This window comes from Morone saxatilis, unplaced genomic scaffold, assembly GCF_004916995.1.
Source record: "Morone saxatilis isolate NCDOM2014 unplaced genomic scaffold, NCSU_SB_2.0 Contig24, whole genome shotgun sequence".
Lineage (NCBI taxonomy): Eukaryota > Metazoa > Chordata > Actinopteri > Moronidae > Morone > Morone saxatilis.
The window spans coordinates 15,472,957-15,497,033 of record NW_023339807.1 but is presented as its reverse complement, the minus strand read 5'-3'; the positions used below and the strand labels follow the sequence as shown (position 1 = coordinate 15,497,033).

The 24,077-nt window shown below is 42.3% G+C and overlaps 1 protein-coding gene across 4 annotated transcripts; it reads right to left on the bottom strand.

Moving 5' to 3' along the window:
* Positions 1-8,857: 8,857 nt before the first annotated feature.
* Positions 8,858-24,077, bottom strand: adar (adenosine deaminase RNA specific). 4 transcript variants are annotated; one of them, XM_035671935.1, is made up of 16 exons: positions 23,992-24,077; positions 18,962-20,732; positions 18,049-18,374; positions 17,387-17,582; positions 16,847-17,046; positions 16,271-16,406; positions 15,817-16,055; positions 15,359-15,515; positions 14,566-14,734; positions 14,195-14,288; positions 13,949-14,065; positions 13,654-13,781; positions 13,346-13,528; positions 13,078-13,190; positions 12,473-12,600; positions 8,858-11,667 (listed from the first exon to the last, which is right to left on the bottom strand). In XM_035671935.1, the coding sequence occupies exons 2-16, from the start codon at positions 20,600-20,602 to the stop codon at positions 11,343-11,345; spliced, it is 4,152 nt and encodes a 1,383-aa protein (XP_035527828.1). In that variant the 5' UTR covers positions 20,603-20,732; positions 23,992-24,077; the 3' UTR covers positions 8,858-11,342. The 4 variants fall into 4 exon arrangements, with proteins under 4 accessions (XP_035527828.1, XP_035527830.1, XP_035527829.1 ...); XM_035671937.1 differs by lacking the exon at positions 23,992-24,077 and adding an exon at positions 22,610-22,753; XM_035671936.1 differs by lacking the exon at positions 23,992-24,077 and adding an exon at positions 22,108-22,485.

Below are 24,077 nucleotides of genomic sequence, written 5' to 3'. Positions count from 1 at the left end.
AGTTTTGGTCGTATTTTACTCTCTAAATACTTGTCTCTTTGAATTTGACAGCAGATTATTTCATCCGTTTCTTTCTCATGAGGGCCCTGGGCTGATTCGTGATGGGTCAGTGATGGAGAGTGGTTGGTTAAACAAGCGGGAAATTCCTCTTGGACATGCCTGGGGAAAGGTCAAAGGTCAGGATCTCCACCATTACAAATCAAAGCCATATACTGAGGACATAAGAATAAGAAATAATTAAAGATAGAAGTAACCCTAAAAATATATTTGGGAGTGTATATTTTTTAGGATTAGTAGGATTAGGACAGGGGTTAAGACTCAGGGTTTAGTTAAGGTAAAGGTGAGGCATGTAATTTTGATGATTAATGTTAGGATGAAAGAATGTTGACTGGAAATTGATAGAATATTAATCAGCACCCATTTTGATAATCAAGTCATCATTCATGCCACTTTTCAAGCAAACATTTTCTGGTTCTGACTAAATTGTGAGGATGTGCCATTTGTCTATGTTTTCATCTCATTGCAAAATAAAATAGATATCTTTAAGTTTTTGAACTGTTAGTCAGACAAAACAAGATATTTAAAGATGTCACCTTGGACTTTACGACAGAATTATTATTACAATTTCCTGATGGTGATTGTTGGAACAGTGGAAAAGACTAACAAAGGCGGTTTTGGTGAGTTTTATTTTGTTTCTTTACGAGTTGAACGAAGTGTGTTTTACGATGATCTGAAAGGTAAAATTATTGTTTTTGTCAGTGGAGCCTGGTGGGCCGTATCGCCCATTTGTTGTAGTCTGAGGTACGGGTGCTTTAGTGTGACATTTAGTGGCAGTGAATGTTATATAGAGAACCTTTAAAAACACAACAAAATGTGTGTGTGCTTGTGGAGGGTTAGCTTATGTGGTTTTAAACTCACCTGCACAGTTATAGCAGCCTTCCCCCGTTATTGTATTGTTTCTTATCATCTGCCCAATTAAAAGACTCAACTAAATGTGTGTAAAAGCGGGGCTAAACTTTAATTTAATGTTCTTGCAGCTGCTCTGCCAATAAAACACAGAAGAGAGAGTTTTGACAAACACAATGCAAATACAATGAAGCACAGAAAATCGTGGAAAAAAAGGGCTGCCAGAGGCCCAGGGGCACATTACGTCTGACAGAAAATAGGAATGGTGGCAGACCACACTGTGTGTCTTTCACAAGTCTTAATATTGTCGGCAGAGGTTAGGGGGCAGCAGAGAAGGATGGAGAGTTTGGAGCAATCAAAGCAGGGGGGAGTGACAGAGAGGAAGAATGATGGACCCATTGAATGAAAAGGTTAGTCCACAGTCCTGCCCTGTAGCATACGTCAGATGTATGGTGTGAAAAATATGTGAACGAGAAAGTGAATAATGGAATACAAAGAGGAATAATAAAGTGGGATGGCAGTTGCCATGCCAACGCTGTAGTATACAGAGGAGTTCTCTCTCCACCTGATCTGTCTCTCTTTCTCTTCTCCCTCCGAGTTTAAAGCCACATAAAAGCTCGACTACAGGAAATGATACTGTATAAATCACACAACACTTTTAAGTGACACAACATGTGGGTGGAGGAGAGAGGAAATAGAGGAAGAGAGTAATGTGCATTGGTTGGGGGGAAAAAAGGGAGATGTAGAGGAAATGTGAGAATTTGGAGAAGGAGGCTCATGGAGGGGAGAGAAGGGGTGAAGGATTGATTATATTCTGACCAAAAGGACAAAAGACCCTCCCACACAGACTCATAGGCTTTTTCTTCAATTCTTCAATTCAGTATTTCTTTTAAACTGCATCTGCTATTAAATATTTTTCTAATGTTAAAATCTACAATGTTTATGGGTTATTTTTTTCTTCCTTTTTTCCTTAATACCACGAGGGTCCTTTACTTAAGGTACTTAAAGGTGGATTTATGTGGAATCTAGCTTTGTAATTGCAGATTGCTACTCACTCGAGAGAAACTACAGAAACACAAACGGCGCTATGGTATCTAGAGCCAGAGTTTCGTTTGTCTGTTCTGGGCTACTGTAGAAACATGGCGGTTTAACATGGCATCTCCATGGAAGGTAAGGTACCAAAAATATAACAATTCCTTAATTCAGGTAAATATACATGAATGAAAACATACCTTTGAATATTATATTTCTGCCAAGAGATCCTCCTAAATGTTAAATACTGGACCTTTAAAAGGCATAATTTGATATTTTGGGAAATATAATGATTCCCCTCCTTGCCGAATATTGATTCCACTCTCATGGCTGGACGTCAAATATGAAGCTTCAGCCAGCAGCCAGTTAACTTAGCTTAATACAAAGACTGGAAACAAAGGGAGACAGCTATCATGGCTCTGTCTGAGGGTAACAAAATCTGCCTACCTTGAAATAGTCACATAACCCCCCATAAAATGTATGGATTAAACAAATGAAATATAAAACATTAATTAGTGAGCTTCAGAGATGTTGGTGGATGGCTTTTGTTACCACTGGACATCAATTACATATTGAATAATGCACTGAATAATATAACCACACTCTGACAAAACTGCAAAGTCAGCCAATGTAGAGAAGGAAATGGAGAAGCAGATTTTTCTCTTTCCCCGAATCAGATACCTGTTGTTGATTTATGATAAATGTGAGAGAAGTGATGAGTAAGTGCATTGCATAGCTGCATGGCTCTTCTTATAGACCACTGGGATGACCCTTCTCAATCAGACATGCTCTAATCTTTGCCCTACACCGGCTCCATTGTATCCTAATGGCTCATATTGAATTAGGGGCCTGGAAGCTGTGCGGGCTAACCCACAGCCTAAAACCGGCCGCTGTATGCAAATGGATCTCTGCACAGAACAGCACTCTGAGCTGACTGCCTGAGAGAGACTAATCAAATACAGAGAACAGGAAACTACAGGGGGTCAAAGATACAGACTACAGGGGGTAAAAGATACAGATGAAGGAGGGGGAGGTGAGGGGTGAATGGCGCAGCTTGTAAAAGGCTGTGGGTAATTATCCGCTCTCCCATATAAGTGTCGAGCAAGCATTATGGAACATCTCGCCTCCAAACAACTGTGCCCTTTAAATGAAAGAACTGACACACATACAGCATATTGACACAGCTTTATTGGACTCTATGTCTGTCAGGAATTGTATCAAACACCAAACAAAATACTCACCGCTCCATGTCAGGTCTTGTTATATAAGACATAAGATATTATATGGAAGTAAAGCATCGTCACCCATGACTGAAGAGCCAGTTGGTTAAGTGTGCTGCTTGCAAGTGTGTGTGCAGCTGTCATGTTACTAATATTTGGAAGTGTTTGAAGAGTTCAGAGGCTAACTTTCACAGTGTCAGCATGATAGCAAAGTGTATGCCGTGGTGCTGCTGATGTACTGGATGTGTGTTTGTGTCAGCTGTGTCCTGGCTAAAAGTCACTAGTCAGCAGACTAGTGGCACTGCAGGATTTCCACTCATACACATTTTTCCTGTCACTTTAACATCAAGTCCCTTTTTCCCCTCTGAGGTTTTGGCTTGAGGTCTGGTTTTGGGTGGCTTTAAAGTTTTTTAGATTGGATGCTGGACAGCCTTCCTCATCCTGGAGTCCCTGAAGCCTGCCAGTGCCCAGATAGATCATGTGCTGTATCTTTATGCCAAGTGGGCCCAGTCAGTTTGACAGACATCCAGCAACTGTTCCAAGCAGGCAAGGTGCTTAACTTGACTGTTGTTCAAGCCATCTATCACAGAGCCAGGAAGGGAGGTGACACTATATTCCCAGTTGCCACTCACTATCCAGGTGATGACTGTGGCCAGTGCTTCTTTGCTTTCAACATCCCTCCTTGGAAACCATCTGCTCCTCCTGGTCCAACTCTTCTGGAACAACCTCTTGCTTGATATTCAGCCTGATGTCCAAGTGTGTGCACGCAGAGTGTTTTGATATGCTATTCTGCTGCTTCCCCAGGTTTTGTTGCCTCAGATGCCAAAAGGGCCCTATGCAGGGGAAGTTGGAGACCTACCATAGCCTGATAATCAGAGTGAATTGCCATCTAATTTCACTTCATTATTATAATTATTATATATATATATATATATATATGTATATTGTTTGAGTTCAGTTTTAATAATTGTTATTTCTGTACATGGATTTACAACAACGTGTATAGCTGCATCCTTCTCCTGACACCTGTTACTATTTTTCATGAATATAGCTAGGTTTTATAAATGTCTTTATTAGACGTTTGACAATAGAGAGATAACTAGGGACAGAGAAATGAGGAACAACATGCAACAAAGCTCCCCAGCCAGACTAAATCCATGGATGTTGTGGTTAATGATTCCAGCCTTAAACCCCTGTGGGCCTGAATGTAGCTTGGTACGTAGGAAGATAGCGTGCCCATTTGCAATCCCGTCTACTAAGCTCTGATTGGTCGATTGTTCCTCCAAAAGGCAGAAATAGTCACCAGAGATCATGATGCCAGACCAAATTTGAATCCCTTAACCAGACTGATATGTGCGCAGCAATGCAAATGTCTGAAATCAGGCCATGGCCCTGAATCTTACCACTGATCAACTGCAAAAAGCTGTGATTGTTCCCTCCGTCAGCCAACAGCACCCTTCCTTCTGTTGATTGAAATGGCAGTGATAGCTCTGTAAGGCTGTGACAAATGTAGGCTTCTTTTAACAGGGAGTCAAGGTCTAAAGCCTTTTGACAAAAGGAATGTCATATTTTATGCTGTGTGTCACCTTTGATTGAAGAGGCAATGGGCTAAGTATGTCTGCAAGTGTGTGCAGCTGTGCTGATACTAACATTTGTAAGTGTTAAAGGAGTTCAGAAGCTAATTACAGTTTCAAAGTGTCAGCATGATAGTAAGGTTTTTCTGGGGTTGGTGTTGGTGTGTGTTTGGGAGTCTCCCGGAGTCAGCTGTCTCTTATCCCTCAGCTAAGTGACACTGCCTGATTCCTGCCACACTTTTTCTGACACTGTATTCCTTAAAAAAGTTTCATCATACAGTAACAGTCAGTTTTACTAGATCTAAAGTTCTGTGCCATCAAGGAAGTGACCAAATTACCACACCGTTGTACTTCCATGGTGCTATGCTGTACAACCACTGTAGTGTACAGTAATTGACATTATGGAAACTCTAGCTTTGTGCTACCAAACAATATATGTAGAATAAACACCATTACATTTAGCAACCATCCATTTATTTGTTGTAGTTAAAAAACCATCAAAAAAAAACCCCATCCATATTGAAAAGTTAAAAGTAGATTTCCTCAATGCAGTAAAAAAGCAAAACAAAAACAAACCAGCTCCTCAGCACTTACATCATTATATCTTTGTCAGCACAAGTTTTCCTCATTACCAAACTTCTCTCTGAATTTGGCTTCCACATAAGGCACTTTTCTAGTAGTGTCTCACACATGAACTGATGGCATGGTTCTCATTTTTCCCATTTGTTATTATACTATGCATTGTACCATTACGGCCAAACTCAAAATTGAGCTAGGCAGTTCATTCTTTTCCTTTTGCTCTGGAGCTTTCCACTGAACCACAAAGTCCACGACGGCAGATTGAGATTGTTCAGTTACGATGGAACTGTGGATGTTCAATCTTGCCATTGTTCTGAGCACCTCTGGGACTTCTCAAAAGTTGAGCTTGACAGTATTCTGTAGAGTAAGCTGACCTTGAGTTGAGATTGTTTTGTCAATTTCAGCAAAAACCTTTAGTTTATTAAATCACAGAAATAAGTCTGTCCTGTTCCTTAATATGTTGCTGCTGATGCCTTTTCTGGAAACATGTTCACACTAAAATGTTAAAATTTTTTTGGAATGGCTTCTTGTGAGTATTGTAAAATGCGTCAAGCCTCTCTTGGGCCATTTTCGGTGTTTTTCTGCTTAGCTGTTGCAGTCATTGCACAGAATCCATTTACTTTTACAAATCCTCAGGGTGTGAAAAGTCAAACAAGTCACAAACCATACCCTAACACAGCTAAGAGTCCGCAGCAATGCAAGTGGGCCTGTGAGGTTGTATTTAGGCACACTGGTGCTTTGAGCTAAACAGCAGCACGCTAACATGCTCACAATGGCAATGCTAACATGCTGATGTTGTTCATCATCTTAGTTTGCAAGTTTGCATTTGTTTCTTAGCACTAAACACAAAATACAGCTGAGAAGGATGCAAACATCATCATTTTAACCATGCTTTGCAAGTAGTAAATGCAAATTAAAATTCTGACCCGATGATGGTGTTACATGAAAAGACCAAAGATATTACAATTCCTTCTGAGACCAAGAATATCTTCACAAAATTTCACAGCAATCCACTCAATAGCTATCAAGAAATGAGAAGGAAAATCAGAGCTCCAAAAACAGTAGGATACTGTCTGAGCACCATGGGCATCTGTACCAAATTTCCAGTGCATGTTGAGATTTTTTAAAAGATAAGTAAAAACTTTGACTTGCCAGTGGTGCCACAGATTAAGTAGTCATGAGACAATAGAATTAATCATCTGGGAAACATGGATATCTGTGCCAAATCCCATTCCAATCAATCCAATAGTTGAGATATTTCTGTAAAAACCCACACGTCAGCCTGTTGGTGGCGCTAGGGTAAAGATCACCACAGTCAGTAGGAGTCATCTTCTCTGGATCGTGAATGTCTGTAAAAAATTTAACAGCAATTCATCAAATAGTTCTTATGATTTTTCAGGCTGGACCCTAGTGGCGGACTGACTGACCGGCATTGTTAGAATTGTAATATGAGTGACGATATACTCCTACAGTGACAGTGTTAAATCACTGCACCATGTTATAGCCTGTGATTATGTACCACAGCAGTTGTAGTGGCACATTGTTTGTGCCATTAACATGTTACATTGTTTTGTACCAAGCCTAGTAAAATGGTAGTACAACTGTGTCATTTTTATACTATGGCCAGTACCATGCTATAAAATATTTGTATCAAACTGAAAATACTAATCTAACAGTACCAAGGTTCTTTTCCAGGGACTCTCTTTTCCTTTCTGATGCTTCATGGACTTGAGGCTTGATCCCTCCTGTCACACCTTTGATGGCTAACATAAATTTGCACCAGACTCCACAGGTTCTCATGATCTTGTGTGTTTTTAGCTTAGCTTCTAAGCCGTATCTCTCCCCACTCAGCCTTCATGTATTCCCTCCTTCCCCCCTTTCATTTATTTCCATTGGAGAGCATCGATTGGCTCCTTTAAGCCCTTCGGTCTGGACTAATATTTCACTCCATGCAGTCCCGTTCCACTCGTCCATCCTCCACTCCATCGTGCTTTACTCCTCTCCTTCTATCATTAGTCCTGCCTCCCACCATCATGGGTGGAAATCCTGATTGAAACAAACCCTCACTATTGCACACAGGCTATTTGGACACCACAAACACATATCTATATGTACACACATTTATCTCAGTATTGCCCACTTGAAGGGAACCTCATTGATTGATTTTATAGCTCCAACTGTAAGTGTAGTACTATTATCATACAAATTGGTAGAACCACTGAATTCCTTTCAAATATGTCTGTGATGTTGTTTTATCAGAAGTTGTTGGGATTCCACTGCTACACATCCTACTCTAATGAAACAGGGCTGTTTGGGGGGCATTAACAATAAAAGTATTTACAAGGCACTACACTGATTGGCTGGCAATATTGCTGCCATTGTCCTGTCCCTTGAGACAAACAATTGCTGCTGAACTGGGGACCGGATCTAATTCTACCCAGAACTGATTCAAAATTAGACACTGAATATCACTATTTGTTCCCAGTGAGACATCAAACCGAGCGACAGCTCTAAATGTCTTGTTCAAAGTGTTACTGCATCATTAAGACACTGCTGAAGTGCTAAAGTACTATCCAGTATCATGGTTTTACAGCACATAACAATAATATGCATATTTTGACTTCCATAATACCCTCTTGTTATTTTGATCTGCATCCACTATGATAATGCTGATTTGATATATTATTTTATATCACTACCCCACTGGTCTATTGCTCATTTGTTTATCTTCATATATCTCTATATGGACTTTTGATGCTGTTTGCATGTAGTTAGATGCTACTTGGTTAGATGCTATTGGTACTTACTGTGTGCAGTGACAATAAAGCTGAATCAAATGTACACTCTATAATAATACTAATTCTGAAACCTGAAACATCTCCTAAAGTAGCCTGGTGCTGGCCTTAGATCTAACATTAAAATTCAGTAGATGTAGCGGCACATAAACACTCTTGGATTTACACAGCCTGAAAATGAAAGCAAAAGATGTAGGATCATGTCATTAATATGAGGATCCCATAGTATAATATCCTGGTCGACAGATAAAATAAATATCAGTGCTGCACAGATCTTGATAAGTAAATCTATCTACAGATTTTGACAAGCATCCACTATGCATATCAGATCACCTGGGGATGATTTCATGCAGCCTTTCTCCACTCCTCACTCTCACACAGAGCCTCTGGCCCTAAGGCGAGGACATATTTCCATCTGCTGATCCTTTGGAGCATTGCAATAGGCTCTGCAGCTATTTGGCGGCAGACTAAATGTAAATGTCCCCCTGAGGAAGGGAGCCCCTGCTGTAAAAATTAGCACCTCCTACTCACTCAAACCTTAGCTTAGAAAGTCTTTCCAGTCATTATTTCTCTGTAATATCCAAAGCTTTGTCAGGAAGAGTAAGAAGCAGAGGCACTGTGAGACATTTTCAGTCCCCTTAGTGAAACTCAACAGTTGACTCTAAATATCTCTAACACTCCAGGCTGATTTCAATAAATAAAACAGACAGTATACCAGACTCTAATGAAGAAAATACCAGAAACACATCACTCCACTGAAACAATGCTACTTATTTTATTTTTTTTACTTTCCAAATGTCATCATTGGTATAAAACAGCTGATTCCATTGCAGTTGAATTAAAACATCAGGAAAAAAAAATATAGAAAAGCAATTGTAGATGATTTACAAAATATATACATTAAACCTATACATATACATACACACACAGACAGTATAGCATTTTACTCAAACATCCATTTTTGAATACAGTGGGGTCCAAAAGTCTGAGTCTACTACCAAGAACTGTACATTTTAATGATAAAAATGAGAGAACTAATAAAATCTTATTTTATGTTTTAATTCAAATGTATGCAGCGCTGACAATAAAAATAATGTATTATTTAAACAAATGCAATAAATACTAAAAAGCCTTTGGCAGCTAGTGCTGTAGTTTAATGAAGGACTTCTGCTGAGAAAATACTTTTTACTTGTTTTTAAGTCTGTTTTCAGTCTTTATTGAGGGTTAAACAATAGTATACATATCACTGCTGAAGACAGTATAAAAGTCTCCAATTAAAACTTGAATGGGCCAGAGAGAGGTGCCACTCAACAGAGGCATATCATCACTTCAAGCCCAAAATGGTTTGAAAACAAGACTATGGCTCTGTACGTACATTAAAGGTGCTACACCAAACTGAAGTATCATGGAGTCATGTTACAAGCTGTAACATGACAGTACATCTCTGACATGCTCTTAAAGAGTGCTCGGATAATATGGATTCTCATGTTCTATCAAAATACCTGAAGCCTTTCTGGGCAACAATGTGCAATACAAGCGTAGTGCAGTAACCAAATACTGAGAAATCTTTCTCTAAATACTTCTACTTATTGCATTTATAAAATAAAATTATTAAAAAAACATTATTCAAGAACCATAAAGAAATTAGTTATTTGATTAGGTTACCTTTCGACACACGAGTTTCTGGAACTGGACTCGGGCTTATGGACCCCACTGTAGATCTGTGTGTTCATGTATTTGTATATACCTGATGTATATATTGCACCAGCCATCTACACGTAACCAACTCAAGAACAGACTACACACTCTCCTTAGACAAAAAAAAAAAAAAAACTGTCCTCACTTAGCAGTCCTCAAGAACTGGCCATGCAAGAGAACCTTAAACCATCCTGTATAGAGATGTAAAAAAACAATATGCAGGCAGGACAGTTGAGACTTTCCAGGACTTGTTAGCATGGCCAGGTACCGATGAACTTATTGACAGAAATGAAGAACAAAGGAAATACTCAAAAGCACACAAACAAGAACACAACATAACAGAAACATTTTACTCTTTAGAGGTAATGACATTAGTATTTCTATATAAAAGCACAAAAGCACAGATAAATGATGGATCTGATCCCAGGGGCACACTGATCAATGCTACGCTAATGGAACCATAGCAACGACATGTGGATGCATGGACAGCTGAGGGAGTACTGTAACTTTAAATTTTACACAGAAAGAGGCCTGATTGAAGGCTTCAGAGTATGTACAGTGGCTACAGCCTCAGATATTGGACAGTGAATGCTTGGTTAGTCACTGATCAGAATAAAAGTTGGCATTGATATTCTTATGTACAAGGAAAGCCTCTTGTGTACAATATAAGCTGGGACTGTGCTGAGTTTACTCATAACATCTAACTAGGGTGAGTGCAATTTTCAAAAAGTATGATTCCTGCTGAGAGCGTCCCATTGTTTCTGCTCGCTGTGCTAAAAGCAGCTGCTTGTATTTCCATGCAGTAGAACATAGGGAGCAGAAAAAATAATAAGCACTTCATGACAGAGGACTTAAAATCTAAATGAATGTAATCACAATTACAAGCACTGCTACAATGGCGGGTCATATTAGGTTGAATTCTAATTAAGAAGCACTTGTCAGCTACTTAAGGTCCCCTTTGCAAAATCAGACAAGAGGCCAAATCAACTGGTCCTAACTGCAATTGCAATGTCAAAGAACCTGCAAAAAATGTGTTGACATATCAAACGGTGGAAACACAATGGCGCCATATGCCAAACACCAGAATGACAAACGAAAATTAGAATTTGAAACGAACCTAGTTATAAACATTATAAAAAGGAAGCAGACAAACAGTCGTCGTTTTGCAGCCTACTACAACCCAGATGTGCAGCAGTGTATAGCATAGTGATGTCAAACCAAGTCCTTTTTCATGTAGTGTTTACATTATTCTGTACACCCTGTGGATCTCTCCATAGCTCTCTGTGACCCCACTCATCCTTCAGGCCTTGCCCTTGCCTTCTTCCTTTCATTCACTCTGTCCTTTCCCATCACTCTTCCTCTGCAGCCTTTAACCATGTTCCATCAGAAGATACAGTTCTGGCTGCTGGCTACGCATTGTTTGATTGTCCTTTTTTTAACCTTCACATCCACTCTTTCAATCTGCCCCTGCCTTGTGCTTTTCTTCCCCAACCCTCACATATTTATATTACCCCTTTAATAATGCACCCTGCACTGTTCTACGCCTCCTCTTGCTTGTACTCCATTGTGCCTCCGTTTCTACTGCTGGGGTATCCCATAGGGAAACTTGCTCCATTGTTTACAGTTCCCTCCCCTGCCTCAAAGCTCTTCTCCTCCAGCGGCTTGCCGATCCAGGCACCGTAACCATGGACGGAGAGAGCTCGGAAGAACTGCTGCTTAGCTAGCTGGAAGGACATGGCTGACATCTTGGCCTGGGAGTAGGAGGGCAGGGAGAGGAGGTCTGTACGACCAGACCGCTGGCATATAGAGTGGAACAAACCGAACAGGTTGGATTTGGACACTCTGGACACACTCAGTTTGTTCCTAGAGGGAAGACATTAGAGAGATCTTTAGCGGAGTGTTCATAGAAAAAACAAGTGTGACAGTCATGGAAAACATAGTTTGTCTGGCAAGCTGGCATGACACATTTTCCCTCTGATCATACAGTGTTTCCTATTTAGCTTACTTACTGCCTGCTGCTCACTGTTTTGGGTGATTTAATTAAAATGTAATTAGGCTTGTGCTTACTTGACAGTTTTTACTGAAGACAACAGAGCACTTGAAATTATCCAAAAAAAAAAATAAAAATGCTGCCATGGGGTTTTATTAGTTTGTGTTTTTCTTTTGTAAATTATTTATAGTTTGCCACAGCTCCCATTTCTTCTCACAAGATATGGTGTTACCAGAAGGTTAGGATTATTTGGGATGCACTGTACTAACTCAAATTGAATTATACGGCTGATTATGATATCTTCAAATAATTTTTCTGGAAACAAATTCCAGGGATGTCTCTTGACAGTGATATGGTGCCAAAGTGATCAATAACTTTTTAAAAACTTTTAAGGCAAGACTATCAGTCAATGCATGAATATATTTATATTCAAAATCTCTGAATCTGTGGTGGGTTCAGAGATGGCAAAGTGCACACATTCTTTACTCAAGTAGTGTAGTCAAAAAGTACTAAAAGTGAAAAAGTACAGGCTCTGAAAAGTACTCAAGTACTTCTCTTGTCTGTTTCATTTTGTTACCTCGTTTGCGGCACTACTCCTTAAATAATAAGTTGTTGAGTGGACAATAACAGACTTAAACAGTCCAAAGCTAAAAATAAACAATGTGTTTAGTTACATACCCATCCAGTTTGCCTTTGGTCCCATCCAGCACCTCCACGCTGTGCTGGTCTGGAAAGCTCCAGTTCACACTGGACTCCTTGGTCTTGCCTGTGTGACGTGTGGAGTCGTATACACTCACCCTGCCCACCTACAGTCCAACCAGGTGGCGTGGCGAAAAGGGGAGGGGAGCATATTTAGTTCAATCAGGCTTATTTAGCCCTTCAATGTGAGTCAGCAATTCCAAACAGAGCATGTTAAAATGAGCTGTGCAACGCCTGTATCAGTGTGACGGCTGCTCGATTAAGGATGGTAGATTCAACCAGTCACTGATGTGTTAATGAAAGCCAAGAAAGTGTTCAAAAATGGGCTAAAACAAGGAAGTGAATTGTGGTGAATTGTGCTCAACTGCCAGCTCCTGCACCCCTGAGGCAGTGTGCTCAGCGTATGACAGTGACCTACCTTGTTTTTGTTAATTGATGGATGAGCCAAATTTAAAGAAGATGAGCAATAAAGAAACAGTTGTGCAGACACAAATAGAAGTGTTGGTAGCCTAATTGATTCATTTAGTGAGAATGACCTTAATACTCCTGATTTATGTCCACATGTGACATTGCCAAAAACTTACCTCTGGGTGATTTAGCATGAAGGGAGAAGGGAGACTTTTGGTGAATGCTTCACCGTCTCTGGCCAGCCGACAGCAAACTGCACGTGTCAGGTGGCCGTGGCTGTACAGATAGCCTGACAGATCAGAACAGGACAGATGGGTTGTAGAACAGAAATGTGAGACAAGAAGCAACGTAAAAGTGGGAATTGTATCCAATTTCACTGCTCATGGATATTTGTTACATTATCCGTTTTTCAGCAGGGGAAAACAATGTAACACTATGTTTTACCAAGTGTGATGGACTTCAGGTAGATGGGATGCAGGAAATGGGTGAGCAGCGCCCCCTGCAGACCCAACACGTTCCAGCGCAGGATCTTATCACTGCAGCTCATGGTTCGCAGCCTCTCACCGTGCTGGATGCCGTCCCAGGTGGGCACAATGGCACTCGACTCCACTGGGATGGTGCCCTCGCCTGGCACAAACAATACCACACGCACAGACAAAAAGGTCACAGGGAGTGGAATCATTTACTTCCATTCACTGCACTGATATACTTTACATTTGTAAAGATCGATGTGTGTCAGTCTCAACTCTCACCGTTTTCTACTTTGGTGCGGAGTTTGCCCTGCTTGGCATTCTCAAACAGAGGCTGATGGCCCTCAACATCATCCCCTGACTCACTGCATGACTTGTCAAACAGAGCACCATCCCCACAAGGTGCCGTGCTATGGAGAAAAGAGAAATAAGAGACATAAGGCATTGATATGACACACAGAGTGCATTGATCCAAATGTGAAACATTGATGTATCGGAGTGAGGGACAGGTCAGGAATGAAAGAGGAGAACAAGGGTGGAGGTGAACAAGGAGAAAGAACACATCTGATACTCCCACCTGATGTAGAGGTGAAAGGTGATGTCAGATTTGATTTGCAGTTTGTTGTTCTCCGCTGGCTCAAATATACTGTCTTCTGTGCCATCATAGTACTTGAGCAGCTCACTGTACAGAAACCTAAGAGGAAAAGAGATAGTGAGTGACATAGACTTATAAATAATGTCCTGCAGACCGTGTCTGGGAGAGGAGCGGGGTATTTTCAGAACTGGGAGAGAAACATTGATAAAGAGCAAGATCTATTTCTACCGAACAAATCCCCTTCTGGAGATGATTTCCGCATGGCAATCATTAACAGTGTCTCCTTTAAGGCTCAGCTCCTCCCCTTTAACACAACGATTTCCTGACAGAAAAAAAAAAAGAAAAAAAAAGAAAAGAGAAACACATTCAATGTCAAACAACACAACAATTCAACGCCTCTTGGTTCTGCAGTGACCTAGTTCTATTTAAACTCTCTGACAGTGCATGCCTCTGAGCACAAACTCAAATCAAACTTCCTCATATCATGGAAAAATGTAGTGGCAATGTATTTTTTAATGCTGCAAACCAATTCCTTATATTCCATGTTATTACTACCTCCCTTTGCTTCACAGATTATATTCTAAAGGTAATGGATATACCAGTTCCCAGGCTGACAACAGTCCCTAGGCCCTCCCCCCTCCTCATGACGATGGTGGCCAGAATCTTGCGTCCCAGAAGGCTGTGCTGGATACGTGTGGTCAGGGCGTTGAAACGCTGGTGACTCAACATTGCTATCTGGTCATGCAAAGTGCTGCCACTCACTGGAAGCTAGAGAGAGGGATGTATACAGGGACAGGACAGGCAAAATAGAAAGGAAATTAGGATTATTTAATACTCTGAAATGTATTTGACTGTACAATCCAGTCTTAAAACTACCACACTAAATTATTATGACGATCCACACACATCTTAAGGCAGGCTGCCTCAGTATTGTGCTGCCAGAGAAGCTGTAATGTTTGTATGTTTAATGTTTCTAAGCTTTCAATACAAATTCATCACTTCCTATAGCTGCCACAAAGCTTAAGCCTTCCAGTCAACATAAGTGATTCATTTACTGGGAAGCAGCAAATATGTTGAGACTTTAGATTAGTTACATTTTAACTGGGGTATCATCTCATTTTAAGTGTGCATATACGCATTCATCCTGTTATTTTTTCAGAGAATCAGTTTTGCTCGGTGGTGGTATACTAATTACATGCAGGCATTTACTGCAGATAATTCAGATGAAGCTCAAATTTTCAACACAGGTAAGCACAGGTAATGAGCCTCTTTATTGTCTCTGTAATTCCATTACATGCTGCCTCATGCCCATGTTGAGTCACAGAAGGCTCTTTTGATGTTGGTGCATATTCAGGTGCATATTAAAAAGTGAAAACATTGGAAGGTCAGTACCTCAGCTGGGATAAGCTCCCCAGTGCGGGCTGCCCTCTCAGCCTCTCCAATCAGAACCCTCAGTGCAGCATCTGCTGCTTCCTGTTTTCCCTGCTTCTTGTTGGATGCACACACAGGAGGGAACCAGCGCCCGCCCAGCTTGGCCTGGTATGTGAACCTGGAAACGTGTGGCAAAGAGAAAGGCAATCAGACGAGGATTTAATAGGGTTTTCTCACTTGCTCAAAGATCCAGGAGATCCCATGGAAACTATAGTTGTTTTAAAACCAATAGCAGAAAAACACAAATATGCATTTGAGTATTTTCCTTTCCATATCAAGTGCAGAAAGGCCTCATTGGTGTTCCTTTAATTATGATAGAAATTATTTTTTCTCAGCTATATAAAGAACATATTTTTGGGGTTAACCTGGAAAGTAAGACATTTTGTTATCCAGTCTGTTTTCACACATTTTGCACATACTTAGGCTCATGTGGTGGCCCAGACTGGCCCACCAACCGGATCTCAGCAGCAAAGCCCCGGGCTCTAGCGTACTCCAGAAGACCAGACACTGCGTTGTTGTTCAGGTGGTTGATGAGGTCCCCGACACCGGCCTCATGCGCTGCTCGCAACTCATCGGCAGTCAGAGGGGGCAAAGAGGGACATGTAGTCCCGGAACCACTGCCATCACTATCACTGGAAGAGCCTAAGGGCAACTGAGGCTGGAAAAGAAAGAAGGGAGTAGGAGAAGAGAAAGAAAGAGAGATGTGAATGGTATTGAGCAAACAGAGCAGAACAGTGTGACAGAGGTGACAAAATAAATTCTTTCAGTCTGAGTGATCTGTTTTTCTGAAGTCATTCCACTCAGTTGGGGGATTTTCAAAACCCCCTCTCTGTCCTCTCAAACGTGAGTTGTTCTGTGCTTCTCACTCCTTACCTTGTTGAGTTGTAGTCTCCCATCAGCCATTAATTCTTTGACGGCCTCCTCTGCTGCCAGCTGGCGGGCTGCCTTCTTGCTCGGAGCTGAGGCCTCTGAAAACAAGTTCTCTCCGACCTTCACCCTGTACATGAACCTGAACATGGGATAGAGATCATAGATGGTGTCACGCTTTGTTTAGTTACTTCCAGATTGCAGAGTTATCACATTTAGATAAAGAAATGGACACGACATTGTCACAGTACCAGTAGAGCTTATGGTGTACCAGTGAGCAAGACAGATGCATGCAGCATTTGTAGAAAGTGATTGGAGGAAAACACAAACAAACAAGTTTGTATTGTATCTCCAAGCCGGCTGCCTAAAGGGAAGGATTATAAACAGAAAGAGTGGTAAAGAGTGACTAGACAGAGATGGTATTGTGTCTTTGTCAGCTGACTACAGTACTGAGGACAGATTAACCAGAAATAGCTGATCAACAGTTTCCCTGAGGAGGAAATATACGACCACATAGGGACTTGCAGTGTGAGGGAGAACATCTGAAAGGACAGATTCAGAGGGAAGCGAAAGAGCCAGTACCTTGGGTCATGCGGTGGACCTGCCTGCCCAGTGATGATGAATTCGATGGGGTTCCCGCTGCGCTGGCTGTACTCCATCAGGACAGACACCGGATTCTTCCCACCAGGCAAAGAGCGGGACAGTGGCTGGCGAGGTCCTTCCATCCCAATCCCTTCCACACTACCAGTCCCACAAATTCCCCCTATGCCTTCAGTTGGCCCCTGGTGGACAAGCAAGACAAAATAGTTTTAAATAAATAAAAAAAAAAAGGGAAAAAAAGGAAAATAATCATTTGGCGACTTTCTTTTTGAATAATATAGCCACTGATATATTCACATTTTTTACGAAGGCTGCAAAATGGTCACTAACTAAATGTTGTCCTCCATAACCATCGTAAACTTGACTGATGGATATCGACACTGTTTACAGTATTAAATATAGTGCTCTTTACTCATGTCTTTAGTGCCTGACCATTCTCAGGCGTTCAAAGCAAGATTTGGCAGTTTTTAGTTTCTCAGATTGATTGAGGCTTTATTTCCACACATTCAAACACAAACTTACAGCGGTGTCTTGGAATAGATCAATCACTGGGTCCAAACTGGCAACATTTCCCTCGTCGCCTGTGCTCGCCCCTCCCTGCATCTCTCCTATGAGAATGCGCAGGGTGGCCGCAGCAGCGTCCTTTTTTGCAACCTTCTTACTGGAAGCTTCTGCGACAGGAAAAAGCCTCTCGTTAAGCATCACCTGCATACGGAATCTGACAGAGGGAGAGAAAGATTTACAGATGAGACACAGGGATCTATCAATATGTTAACTGACGATTAACTGAGCAGCTACAATTTTCAGAGACTGCTGTGCTGCATAACAAGCAAAGTCCTTTTCATTCTTAATTGGCAGCGTCGTATGTCTTCATTACGGCAGATTTACTTCTTGCTGATTTTGAATCGATAAGTTTGTCAACGGGTGCTTCACAAAAGGTAACAAACGTGGGAGGAGAACAAAAAATATTTTTAAACTGGTTATGAAACATTCCCAGTTTAATACTGATGCCTCTATATGACCTCTATAAACAAACAAAATCAGTGAGTAGAAATATCTGATCTACTAAGTGAGCTCAGTAAAGGCCCTGTTGCATCCCTAGTTAAAGTTCAATATCACTTCATGAATCTGATCACAGATGAATTTACTTTACACAAACAAACAGAGCAGATTATGCGACTAACCTCGGGTCGTGAGAGGGTCCCGACTGGTCCAGGAGCAGGAACTCACAGTTCTGGCCCAGATACTGGGCATACTCCATGAGGCCGCTGACGGGGTTCTTCAGCCTCACCTCCTGCAATTTGGCCCACAGGTTCTGGGGAGGTGGCGCAGCCAGCGACACAGCTACAGTTCCCACAGCGTTGGCCTTCTCTGCTGCCAGTTTCCCAGCATCTGTCTCTCTGCGAATGGCGTTGAGGAATTCTGGGATGTCGTCAGTGGCCCACTGACCTTCGTTGGTCTCTTCGTCTTTACATGAGGTAGAGGAGGGGGGCTGAAGGGAGGTTTGGGCCTGAAAAGGGAAGAGCAGAGGTAAAGCAATTAATAAAATCAGGGCAGAAGTCCAAGGCTGGAAACCTTAGCTGAATACATTTAGTAAAAAGACGCTTCACGTCTTTCAGGGAAATGTGTCCTGTGTATACAATTCACATGCAACCACTCATGTCTGTCTATTAAATATAAGGCTACAGTCAGCAGCCTGTTCACTAGCTTAGCATAAAGGCTGAAAACAATTAAGTGCATTTCCCAAAATGTCAAACTATTGCAAATGCCATGTGGTATTATTGTTCTAATATTTTTATTATCCAGAAATTGTTAGGAACCACTTAAGCTAATTATATGAATTATAGTCAAATAGATCCCATTTAGTTATTTCTAGGTGTTTTTAATCATAAGTCAAATGTATGTAATACATGTAATCTACTATTGTTATTAGTAGGAGTAACCTCCTTTTAATGAATCTTTGCTCTTATATATTTTGCTTTTTTGGCATATGACTGCCATGTCATGTTTAAGATATCCTTCTTATATCAGCCTATGTTCATATGAATGTATTCACCTTAATAACATTAAATAAATACAAAACAAAAGTTGACCTACCGCTTCACTGTGACTTTGCTCTGGCATCCAAACCTCTGGGAGTGGCTGTGGCTCGAGGCCTGGTATTGGTGGTAGTGGTGTAGACGGAAGAAAGATGGACCCTCCTCCATCCTCACCTCTACTGGTTTCTACCTCCATCTGACTTCCCTCCGTTGGGGTGCTCTGTGCAGCTTTAATGCTTCTCTCCATCCTCTCTCTGCGGCGGGTAGAGAGCTCCCAGGTAGGAGGGTTGACTTCTCCATTCTTAATGACTTCACCTTGCTTCTCCAGAGCGTAGAGGGTGGGATTGACCTGCTTGGCAGTCCTAAGACCCACATTTTTGGCTATGACGAGAGAAGTTGCCTCCCGCGAATGCAGGAGGTATTTCAGAATAAGGTCCTTCTGCTCTGCCATTGTGGGAAAGTTAAATTCCTGATCAGGGGAGCTGGTAGTGCCGGGATGTTGTTCCTCTTGGTGCTGACCTTTTTCTGGCGACTGGTATTCTTCCGAGTCAGACTCTAAAGAGGAGTAATTAGAAGAACTGGATTCTGTGTCAGAGTCCTCTTCTTTTGCTTGTCGAAAGTTTTCCGCTGTTTTTGTTTTTAGCTCAACCTTGGCTTCAGGAGGGTGTCCGACGCTGACACATGGACGGGAAGGTGAACTTTGTACTCTAGAGTTTTGAGCTTCCTCGCATCTGAGAGGTTCTCTGTATAGAGTCCACTCAGGAGGGGTGAGTCCTTTCTTGGAGGCTTTCTGCGAGCGCTCCAATGAGTACAGAGCCTGGTTGACAAACTTTTTAGGAAGATGCAGTTTTTTGGCTAACAGTTTTGCCGAGATACTCTCACTTGGCTTCAAAGCAGCCAAAGCCCTGTGAACCTGGTCCTGGACATCAGGAGTGAGAGCGCTGTTAACTTTATGAAAGCTCAAACTTCCTGAGCTGCTGGATGAAGAATGTCTGTCAAACCTCTCTCCTCTGTTGGGTCTGTCTCGATGAAAGGACAAACTCTGAAAACTCTCAGACAGAGAGTCTGTTTGGACGCCCCATTGTCTGTTGGAGTACTGGCTGTGGTTTTGACCTTGTAACTGGTTTTGATTCAGGTGCCGAGAGCCTGGGGTACCTCGCGGGGCTCTCGCATTGGGTGGGTATCCAAAACTCTGGTCCTGATTGTGCTCCCCTCTACCCCTTGGGCTGCTGTTAAGGTTTGGATATCTACTATAACTTGACTGGGGCTGGTATGAGGAACCAGACCACCTTCCAGATACCACTCCCCCTCCCCCTCTAGCTCTATGTGGGCTGGCTCTGAACTGTGGCGCCTCAAAGTTCTGCCCTCTCAGGAACTCTATCTGTTGGTACTGAAAGGAATTGGGACCAGGAATGGGGCCGTGGTTCTGTGAGCCGTGATGGGCCACTGATTTAGGGGCCACGTTATTGTGGTTCGGTATGGATGGAGCGGAGGGAATGAGAGAAGGAACTGGGGGCTGTAGGGGCACTGCGGGACAGGCAGGGTTGTGGTAGTAACTTGAATATTGGGGCTGCTGCGGGCCAGGTCTAGGGTAGGATGAGGCTTGACCAGGACTGTGGTAATTCTCCTTGCTCTGGAGGTCCGGCGGTGGATGCCTGTGATAGTGTTCTTTGGAAGGCCCTCCTCTACCTCTGCTCATAGCGCAGGGGTTGAGCGTGAAGGGGGCCGGTGCAGCTGGCTGTGCAGCTTCTGTATGAGCGTACGTCCTTTAGCACAAACAGCAGACCCTGATGGAAAATCAGGGCAGGCCAGTTGCACACTGAGAGCACCTGAAATACAAACATAGGACAATGTCAGGAGAATGTTAATAGAAATAATGACAGTACGATAACTGAATGGTGGAAGATGAGCAGCAGACAGGAGGGTGAGAGAAACTCTTGTTCCAGCCAATAACACAAAATTAGGCCCTGCTGGCAATCCTCCAACCTGTTCACGTGTCCTTGGATAAGTCAGTGAATCTGTACCACCTCCAAGGACACTTGTTTTCATGAAACGCAGTATAAAATATACAGTGGACAATAAAATATCTGGGTATTATAGAAAAAATGATGTGCAGAGGATAGGCTCTAACACACGGCAACACTGTCAACATTGCTGTGTATATCTTCAGATTATACCCTAGCCAGTCTACAAGGATACTGCAGGGTGACATACTGTCTCTTCCAGTCACACTGAAACTTAATCCCAGGGTAAAAGGGTGGTGATTAATAATTCAGACCTTCTTGTGACTATTCTGTTTTATTTCTGGCCTTACAAATTATTGCTGGATCTGGATCCATAGCAGAGAGGAAAAGTGAGACACTGATGCAGACAAAAAGTTCCAAGGACACAAGAGCGTAAAAAGACTGTCAGTCAGCGGCAAGCTGTACGCAGAAAACTGTGCAGCTCCTAGCTGACAGTCCTGACTGTAATGATAAGGTTTTACAGGGCTAGAGTTATTCCTTCTGCAAAAACCCTTATTAAAACATGAATTGAGTAGAAATGCACATCCTGAACCGCACAGTCCAGAATTCCAATATCCTCCTATGTTAAAACAATCATCGATTCAGCCTCAAGTGTTATATCTGACAACACTCAATAATGTCTATATCAGTGAGACTGACAACACGGGGACACCCAATACTGAGTCAGGTTTCAATCCCCTCTGGCCCAGTCAGCATCACTGGTCTGTCACATAGAGCTGAGCAGGCCCGAACGCCGCCACATTAATAGAGAACACCATAGTGTTAGTTCATCACTGTAATAGGGGCCGACAGGGCCGGCAGCCCAGGGCCCGAACGGGGCTGGAGCTGACTCATCTTGACCCTGATGCAAGGCAACAGTTGACAGCCAAAATAGCAACTCTGTGTTTTTCAGAATCCACTGTCATTATGCTCCTTGCTGTTTTGAGCCTGGGCAGAGGCATGGGCAAAACAACCCATCTGACAACAGATGAATCAACTCTTTTGCATGCTGTCATGTCAAGACAAATCTTCTAAATAGCACCAACGCACAGCTCCATGTTCACAGTGACCCATTGCTCCATCACCAAGACCCCTGTGTCCACTGACAACTTGAAAATGAAACCTGGTACATGCTCCCAAAAACACACCACGCTGTCTGGTAGCACAAGCCCCAGCGCGCTCAGAGTATTGTAGATCTCACCTACAGCAGCAGTGAAAGCAGAGGGAATATTTGCTCCTGTAGCTTTACCAGTGATCAGATAACTTCAGTCATGAAGCAAACACCGGTTGTAGGTTAAAAAAAACTGTTAAACTATTGCAGATTGAAAATGGTTAAACTGCCTGATTCCTTAATTTCTCCAACAGCAAAGCGTTTTCCAGCGCGAAGGACGAGTGAGGGTGTTTCCGCAGTTTCCAGAGTATAAAAAGTCCTGTTTTACCGCTCGCTTTATAAATGCTGCAAAAAAAACGTGGTTGCTCAACGATTACACCGGGAAAGGAAAGGGAAAATCCAAAGCCTGACTTGTGCGTAAAAAGAAACGGGGGGCCAACAGAGACGGAGCAAGTTTCGATTTCATTTCTCACGAAAAGTTAGGTTTCTATTGTCGGTCACGTGACCCACAGAAGGCAGACAGACGGACAAAGCTAGAAAAGACTGTCAATAAAGTATTAGAAGAAGAAAAAAAAAAAAGAAGTACTTAAACCTCTTCTGCTCCACGTTTCAAAAGCGGCCCGACTCAAACAATCAGTGTTGCCTGTGAAGGACATCCTCTGTTGAAGGCATGCTGCATACAGTTCACTGTGGCAGAGGAGACAGCACAAGGCTCGGATCAGATTCTCTCATTAAGAATAAAACGGAGGAGGGAGAAGGATGGAGACGAGGGGGTAGTAACGGAATACATTTTGGGGGAGATACAAATATCACAGCAAAACCCTGAGATCTTGGAACTGGATGGAGAAGATAACGCAAGAGTACTATGAGGTGAAGGTCACTACTGGAGCACACGAGTAGCACAGACACAGGTTGTGCTTGAAATAATAATGTAACCAGTTTGCACACGTGGATCTAGCAACACGGACTGAAAGGCACATGGTTTATCTAACTAACTATAGCTGTAGTGAGTTCCCACCGTTTGTTTCAGTAATTACACTAACCCCCCCCAAAAAAGTTCATTTAACTCCATCTCAAATCTGTGTCACATTTCACTCAATTACAAATGTGTTGAGATGTGTTTAAAATTCACATTTTCTTCACAAAGCACACATGTACCAATCTGCATTACATAACACTGGATACATACTGTTAATATTACCACAACTAGTCAGCCATGTAGCCTTAGGATCTGCATAAAAACAGTCGTTAACTTAATCTGGACGACATAAACTCGTACTATGATAAAAGTTTGACAGGATACACGAAAATAAAAAAAAAAACACCTAGAAATTCTGAAAACACTGATCATTTCTCCTGAACACACCTTTCCTTGTACAAGTTACATACACAACCTGACACTTTGAATCAATTCATCACCGAGGGATTATGTGAGTCGGAAGAAACGGAAACATTTCCAACTAGGGGTTATTTTAGGAGGGTTATCTACATGCAGGGAAACGGGTGAAAGTCCTCGCTGTCATCATTTGCTTTAACTTGACACAGACTTGGAAGGAAACCAACACAAGTGCGGGGTTTACTCTTTAAAAGCGCATTGAGCTATACGGCTAACTCCCAACAGCGACCGATTTAACGGGACGCTCAAACCTCATCAAACCCAACACACGTGCTCGGCTCTGTTAACTTTGTGAGTGTGTCCCGGTGCGGCCACATTTAAAGGACAACATGTGCAGCTAGCGGGCGAGCTAACGGGACGTCGTTCCTCCTCCAGCTCCCGTTAGCTCGCCCGCTAACGTTAGCTCCTCTACAGCAGTAACACCGCACTGGCTCTGCACCATTTCCCACTACAGCCTGCAGCACAGCCCGTTCCTCGGTCTGCTAACACATAAACACACACTGCTGCTGCTGCTGCTGCTGCTGCTGCTGCTCCTCCTCACAACGCTTTAAAGAGCCGCAGTCGCTTTGGCTGGTTACCTGAACTCGGGGTTGTTCGGCCTCGGTGGGCTCGTGTTGCTGTGCAGTGTTTTAATGCGGTGATGATTAAAAAAAAAAAAAAACCC

Bases quoted from the DNA above. Each gene is read 5' to 3' on its own strand.
- adar (XM_035671935.1), bottom strand. From the start codon at position 20,602: ATGAGCAGAGGTAGAGGAGGGCCTTCCAAAGAACACTATCACAGGCAT. The intron at 17,583-18,048 runs GTTAGTCGCATA...TCCCTCTGTCAG, and splicing joins GGACCCTCTCACGACCCGAG to ATTCCGTATGCAGGTGATGC. The intron at 12,601-13,077 runs GTAAGTTTTTGG...GTTGGACTGTAG, and splicing joins TCATGCTAAATCACCCAGAG to GTGGGCAGGGTGAGTGTATA.